This window comes from Jatropha curcas, chromosome 8 (assembly GCF_041381405.1).
Source record: "Jatropha curcas cultivar XTBG-Jc1 chromosome 8, XTBG_Jcur_1.0, whole genome shotgun sequence".
NCBI classification, from domain to species: Eukaryota; Viridiplantae; Streptophyta; class Magnoliopsida; order Malpighiales; family Euphorbiaceae; genus Jatropha; species Jatropha curcas.
This window is the reverse complement of record NC_143158.1, coordinates 24,969,692-24,977,455: the sequence shown is the minus strand read 5'-3', so window position 1 is coordinate 24,977,455 and position 7,764 is coordinate 24,969,692. Positions and strand designations below refer to the sequence as shown.

At 33.6% G+C, this 7,764-nt stretch overlaps 1 protein-coding gene across 1 annotated transcript; it reads left to right on the top strand.

Moving 5' to 3' along the window:
• The first annotated feature begins 724 nt into the window (after positions 1–724).
• Positions 725–6,972, top strand: LOC149494401 (uncharacterized). The gene is made up of 10 exons (XM_089725490.1): positions 725–871; positions 983–1,074; positions 1,574–1,678; positions 1,900–2,176; positions 2,263–2,811; positions 2,983–3,001; positions 3,467–3,661; positions 3,863–3,995; positions 6,173–6,710; positions 6,784–6,972. Exons 1-10 carry the CDS (start codon positions 725–727, stop codon positions 6,970–6,972), a joined length of 2,244 nt encoding a protein of 747 aa, XP_089581616.1.
• The last annotated feature ends 792 nt before the right edge of the window (positions 6,973–7,764 follow it).

Genomic DNA, 7,764 nt, shown 5'->3' with positions numbered 1-7,764 from the left:
GAAAATTTTAGTCATTTGGTTTATGACAAGAAGTTCTCAATCTGGTGACATTCTCTCTGATCCTGAAGTAGAGAAAACCGCTAAGCATTTGAGGAAATTAGCTAAACAAGCTAATTTGAGTCTAGCTTTATCTGAACGAACGGTTACAGATAGTTCAGGCAATTCTCAGAGGGAATCAATTTCAGAGTTAGATTCTGAAATTGAAACCATGGCTGCCAGAACTTTAAAAGAATTGGCTACATCTGATCTAAACCAACAACCTTTGTGTATTCAATTTCCTACTTTAGATATTGCTTTTGAATTAAAGTCTGGACTAATTCATTTGTTGCCTAAGTTCCATGGTCTTTCAGGTGAGGATCCACATAAGCATTTGAAGGAGTTCCATGTGGTGTGTTCCAGCATGAAACCTCAAGGAGTTCCAGAGGAGCAAATTAAGCTTTGAGCTTCCCCTTTCTCATTGGAAGACACGGCTAAGGATTAGTTGTATTACCTTCCTTCCAGATCCATCAACTCATGGAATGAGATGAAGCAAATGTTTCTAGAGAAGTATTTTCCTGCTTCTCGGGCTGCAAACATAAGAAAAGAAATTTGTGGCATTCGGAAGTCCAATGAAGAGAGTTTGTATAAGTATTAGGAGCGGTTTAAAAAGTTATGTGCAAGCTGTCCTCATCATCAAATTAGTGAGCAGCTTTTGATCCAATATTTTTATGAAGGACTTCTACCAATGGATCGTAGTATGATAGATGCTGCTAGTGGAGGTGCTTTGGTTGATAAGACACCAGTTGATGCAAGGAGGCTGATTGCTAACATGGTTGCAAACTCCCAGCAATTTGGAATGAGAATGAATCACACACTCAAAAAAGTTAATGAGGTAAGTACATTTAATATTGAGAAGAAAATTTTTTATTTAACTTCTTTAGTGAGGCAATTGGCTGTAGGAAACATGCAAACTGTTAAAGCATGTGGAATTTGTTCTGCCTAGGGTCATGCAACTGACATGTGTTCTACACTCCAAGAGGATGAATTAGTGCAGTATGCCAATGCAGTAGGTAATTTTGGACAGCAACAATGCAGGTATGATCCCTATTCTAAATCTTATAATCCAGGATGGCGAGACCATCCAAATTTGAGTTGTGGGAATCAATCGATACAAAATCGATACCAGTAGCAAAGGCCACAAGTAAATCAATCGCCCTTCTCTTCCCAAAATCAAGGTATATCACTTGATGAAATTGTTAAGCCTTTGGCTAAAAATACACCCCAATTTCAACAAGAGACTAGGAATAGCATTTAGAACATAGAGAAGCAAATTGGTCAGTTAGCTTCATTTATGAGTAAACTTGAAGCTCATGGTTCTGGTAAGCTTCCATCGTAAATAGTAATAAATCCCAGAGAAAATGCGTGTGCTATAAGTTTGCAAAGTGGGAGAGAAGTTGATAATCAAACTTTATGTGAGTCAACAAAAAAAGAAGCAGCAAGGTGCAGAGGATTCTGAAGTTCCTGAAGTTGAAGTAAATTCTAAACTTAAAGCGTATGATGCTAATAATTATGTTCTTCCTCCATTTCCTAGTAGGTTGGCCAAGACAAAAAAAGAAGAACAAGAGAAGGATATTTTAGAGATTTTTAGGAAAGTAGAGGTTAATATACCTTTACTTGAGGCAATCAAACAAATTCCCAGGTATGCTAAATTCCTTAAGGAATTATGTACTACAAAACACAAATTGAGGAATAATGAAAAAGTCAGTGTTGGGGAAAATGTGTCAGCATTAATTCAATGAAAATTACCCCCTAAGTGTAAGGATTCAGGTTCATTTTCTATCCCCTGCAAAATAGGTGACTCTAAATTTGAACGAGCAATCACAGACTTAGGAGCATCTATTAATGTTATGTCATTTTTAGTTTTTCAAACATTGAATTTGAATACTTTGAGGAAACTAGTGTTATTATTCAATTGGCTGATCGTTCTAATGCTTACCCAGTGGGAGTGGTTGAGGATATTTTGGTGCAGGTTGGAGAATTGATTTTCCCAGCATATATTTATATTTTAGATATGGGAGATAGTGTTCCCACATCAAATTCAGCTTTGATTTCATTTGGAAGACCTTTCCTAAAAACTGCCAAGACAAAAATTGATGTGGATGATGGTACCTTAACCATGGAGTTTGATGAAGAAATTGTTAAATTTAATATTTTTGATGCCATGAAGTATCCTACGATGTTCATTCTATTTTTTCTATTGATGTAATTGGCACATTTGTGCAGGACGTCTTTGAGTTAAGCAAGGAGGATGAGTTAGAAGTGGTGATTAGTCGAGGAATTCATGAAGATAGTACCAATCAACCACTTAGTGTAGAGGTTCAAGATGCAGTAATGGCATTGCAGTCATTACCTTTAGTTCCAAAAAGGTATGAGATTTCCAAGATTGACTTACATGATCACACAAAATTATTGGCTTCTATTATAGATGCACCAATTCTTGAACTCAAACCGTTGCCTGAGCATTTGAAGTATATTTACTTGGGAGACAATGAGACACTTCTAGTTATCATCTTGAGTAAGTTAACAAAGATTCAAGAAGAAAGATTGACAAGAGTTTTGGGAATTCACAAAGAAGCTATTGGATGGACATTAGCTGACATTAAGCGTATAAGTCCATCGGTGTGTATGCATAGGATTTTGTTAGAAGATGATGCTAAACCAAATAGAGAAGCTCAAAGGAGGTTGAACCCACAAATGATGGAAGTTGTGAAGAAGAAAATTTTAAAGCTATTGGATGCCGGGGTTATTTATCCCATTTCAGATAGTAAATGGGTAAGTTCAGTTTAAGTCGTGCCAAAGAAATCAGGTGTTACTGTTGTAGCAAATCAAGATAATGAGCTTGTTCCGACAAGGATTCAAAGTGGATGGCGAGTGTGCATAGACTACCGCAAGCTAAATTCTTCAACATTGAATGACCACTTTCCATCACCATTCATTGATCAGATGCTTGAGTGGTTAGCAGGTAAGTTTTATTTTTGCTTTCTTGATGGCTTTTCAGGATATAATCAAGTTGTGATTGACAAAACTAAGAGAAGACTACCTTCACTTGTCCTTTTGGAACTTTTGCATTTAGAAGAATGCCGTTCGGACTTTGTAATGCACCTGCCACATTTCAGAGATGTATGGTGAGCATATTTTCAGATTTTATTGATAATTACATTGAGGTGTTCATAGATGATTTTACTATGTATGGTGATTCATTGGATGTAGGTTTACATTATTTAACTTCTGTTCTTGAGCGATGCATTGAAAAAAAATCTTGTTTTGAATTATGAAAAGTGTCATTTTATGGTTGAACAAGGAATTGTTTTAGGGCATGTTGTTTCTGATCGGGGTATTAAGGTAGATAAGTTAAGGGTTGATTTAATTGTGAATTTACCTTACCCCACAACTGTGAGGAAATTGGGCTCTTTTCTTGGTCATGCAGGTTTCCACCGAGGGTTTATCAAAGATTTTTCTAAGATAGCAGTACCTTTATCTAGACTTTTGGAACAAGATGTTACATTTGAGTTTGGTGAAGAGTACAAGGAGGCTTTTGACAAGTTGAAGACTGCATTAACATCGCCTCCTATTATTCAGATTCCTAACTGGACTAGACCATTTGAAATTATGTGCGATGCGAGTAATTACGCAGTGGGAGCAATCTTAGGGCAGCGTATTGGAAAGCTTTTTCATATGATTTATTATGCATCCAGAACATTAAATTTAGCTTAGCGCAATTATTCCATGACTGGAAAAGAGTTTTTAGCTATTGTTTTTGTTTTAGATAAATTTCGGTCATATTTGCTTGGTTCTAAAGTGATTGTGTTTTCGGATCATGCAGCTTTGAAGTTTCTCTTGGCAAAGAAGGAAGCAAAACTAAGGTTAATTAGATGGATCCTTCTTTTGCAAGAATTTGATCTTCAAAATAAAGACAAGAAAGGTGTTGAGAACTTGGTAGCAAATCATTTGAGCAGGTTAGTGACACAAGAGGATCCAATTCCTCTACAAGAATTAGTTCCTAATGAGCAATTGTTCAAACTACAAGGTATGATCCCTTGGTATACTGACTTGGTAAATTATTTGGTTACTAAGACTATGCCTTCTGATTTAAGCGGAGCTAAAAAAGAGAAATTGAAAAGTTATGTTGGCTCAAGGGTTAATTTCTAATCTCGAATTTTGATGCTTAAAACAAAACAAATAAATTGAAAGTATATTTGAGCTAATATTATTTTATGCAGAATTCATATGGAAAGAAATCGTACAAGGTAAGTCCTACAAAATCCATAGTGTGTGAAAATAATTCGAAGATCCTAGTGGTTAGATTTTTAGGATACTTTGTAGGATAGAGAGAAAATTCATATATGAGCACATAAATTAATTTTTTCTCAACAAAAATATTTTTCGGAAATTAGATTTTTCAAATAAATTCTTTTTCGAAAAATATTCTTTAAAATCGAAATGATTTAATTACCTAAAACTAAAGAGATTTTATCTCTAAATGATTTTGGTAATAAATCATACATTATCTTTTTCGGAAATTCCTTTGAAAATCTAAAAGTACTTCATTTTATTCTCTTACCTTAAAACGAAAGTAGAATCTTTTCGTTTTTAGTAAGTAATATCTTCTCGAAAAATATTTTCCAAATAATGTTGCTGAAAATCTTTTGTTTAAAGGAAAGTAAAATCGTCTTTTATTCTCTTACCAAAAAGGATAAAATAAACTTTTGGAAACTAAGATTTTTTTCGTATCTTCTAAATAAGGAAAGAAGATATTCTGATTTCAAATGAAATATTCTCTTTCTAAAAGCAAGAGCTTCATAGCTCTCTATATAAAGGAGTGTTTCACTCTTGGAACGATGATGAAGTAGGAGTTTTCGTTTTAAGAGCATTCTCTCATTGATCACATCTTTATCTCTCAAAACTTACTCTCTACCCCCATTTTTTTTTTCATCTTTACACTTCACGTTTTTATCTTTAAAGAGAAAAGAATTTTGTTAACTACTTTTGAAAAACGGTTCTATGTTCTAAACGATTTTCTAATCTGATAAACTGTTTTGCCTATACTTATATGTGCGTTTCTTTCTGTCTATTTAGATTCTGTAATCTATAGTAGACAGGCTCTTTATTTGTTAAACAATTGTGTGTAATAGCTTAGGTTAGAAGCTATTGTGAAAGAGGTTATCAAGCGACCTTCTCCTTGTGTGAGATTCTAATGTCTTGAATTGAGTTTCTGTACTCTACCAAAAACAGAAAGGGTTGAGGTTAACTAGAACCTTTGGAAAATCTAGTGGGATAAAGGGTAGATCTAGGTGTTAATCTATTGCCTTGTACTGTTGGTTTGTCTCTTACCCTTGAAAAGAGATAACATAGTTGACGATCTCAAGATGAGTCTTGGGGAGTGGATGTAGGCGAGTTAGTGCCGAACCACTATAAATCACTGTGTTGATCTTTTAATTTCTGAAGTTTGCTTGATACTGCTTTTATTACACTTCTGTTTATATTTTAGAAATGCTAAAATTATTAATGATTCAAATGTTCTAAAATCTGGAATAAGTCTTATCTTCTCTGAATATTAGAACTCTAGAATTCTGATAAAGTGAATATACCAAGTTCTAATTGTTCTTTTATTCACAGTATATTTCATTGCTTGGGTTTCTAATTAATTTTCTAAACTTTATGAGGAATTTCTAATTACAATAGCTTTCCATCATAAAGCAGTTCTGATACTGAATAAGACGTTGTGAAGCAGTTCTAATTTCAATAACTGTCTCTCACACAGTCTTATATGATTTTCTAAACTTTATGAGGAAGTTCTAAATACAATAGCTTTCCATCATAAAGATGTTCTAATATTGAATAAGACATTGTGAAGCAGTTCTAATCAATAGCTGTACTTTGCATAGTCTTTCTATCTTTTATGAATAGAACATTGTGAGGTGATTCTAATCCATAATCTATTCTCACGAGTTCTGTATTTTTCCGCTGCACTTAGAATTCTATATTTTGTTTTAAATTCTAAAAGGTTTTTAGAAAACCCAATTCACCCTCCTCTTGGATTGTGCCATACATATACGGGACCCACAAGTTAGTCTAGGAATTATGTGTGGGATGAACCATACTTGTGGAAATTTTGTTCTGATCAAATTATTAGGAGCTATGTTCCTGATAATGAGATTCAATCAATTCTTGCTTTTTATCATGCATTTGCATGTGGAGGTCATTTTGGACCCAAGCAAATAGGTATGAAGATAGTGAATTGTGGTTTTTATTGGCCTACCACATTTCGTAATGCTTATATTTTCTGTAAAAATTGTGAACAATGTCAAAGAATAGGAAATATATCACGTAGGAATGAAATGATTCAGACCCCAATGCTTGTATGTGAGATTTTTGATGTGTGGGGTATTGATTTTATGGGTCCATTTCCTTCTTCTTTTGGTTTTATTTATATATTACTTGCTGTTGATTATGTTTCTAAATGGGTGGAAGCTACCAGAACTGATGATTCTAAAGCTGTTGTAGATTTTATCAAGTCAAACATTTTTAGCAGATTGGGAATTCCTAGAGCTTTAATCAGTGACAGAGGCACTCATTTTTGTAAAAGAGCTGTGGAGGCATTATTAAAGAAATATGGTGTTTTTTATAAAGTGTCTACACCTTATCATCCTCAGACAAGTGGGCAGGCTGAGGTATCTAAAAGAGAGGTGAAGTCTATCCTAGAATAGAAAGGATTGGAGCCTTAGACTTGATGATGATTTGTAGGCTTATAGGACTGCCTATAAGTCACCCATAAGTATGTCCCCTTATAGGTTGGTCTTTGGTAAGATGTGTCACCTTCCTGTTGCGATAGAACATAAGGCTTATTGGGCTATTAGACATTGTAATTTGGATTTGGATACTGCTGGTGTGGAAAGGAAGTTACAATTACAGGAATTGGAAGAAATTAGATGACAGCTTAATTCATAAGTGTACGAATCGCTACAAGTAATATATGATAAGTAAGATATCGTTCCCACGAGGATTGTAATCCAAGTACCAAAATTATGTTATCTCATTATTATTTAAACGATAATTGAGAGAATTATTTTATAAATGTAAAATAAACAAGAGTCAACTAAACAAAAATTGATTAAAAGAAATCAAGGAATTGAAACTACTAGGGGTTTTGATTTCACTTAATTCTTTCCAATTTATTTCATTAGTTCATTAATCAATTTAATTATTCAAGTAGGGGAAACAACTCTGAATTCACTAACAAGCTCTTCCGATGTATTGCTAGCTATTTTAATTCCATTTAATTATCTTCCAATAGCGCAATCAAATATGAATTAAATCATTAAGTTATGTAGTTGTTTATGAATTTACAATTTAAGGTTGATAAATCATAAAAACCCCCATGAGTCAAACCATATAGCTTCCGCATCAAGTTACTATTCCCATGTGTTTTATTAACCTTTTCATATCAAAGATCCTTCTTCCGATAGTGATAATTGAAATAAATCAATCTAGGGGAAATTTCTGCCTAGAAGCATTAAGTTCATTAATAAATCATAGCTTGAATAAAGAAAAATAAATCTAATTGCATAAATTGGAAAAGAGATTAAGCTACATCAAACCCCTAGTATAAGAATTTAGTTACACATGGTACTTAAATAAAACTCAATAATACTTGATAAATATTCCATAATCAATAAGAATAATGAAAGAAATAAACAAGATTAAGAGTTTAGAAATAAGAACTAG

What these genes read in the sequence shown, in the direction of transcription:
- LOC149494401 (XM_089725490.1), top strand. Translation starts at nt 725, where the DNA reads ATGGATCGTAGTATGATAGATGCTGCTAGTGGAGGTGCTTTGGTTGAT. An exon ending in GCAATCAAACAAATTCCCAG is followed by an intron (nt 1,679 to 1,899) that starts GTATGCTAAATT and finishes TGTCATTTTTAG; the next exon opens with TTTTTCAAACATTGAATTTG. An exon ending in AGACAAGTGGGCAGGCTGAG is followed by an intron (nt 6,711 to 6,783) that starts GTATCTAAAAGA and finishes GATGATTTGTAG; the next exon opens with GCTTATAGGACTGCCTATAA.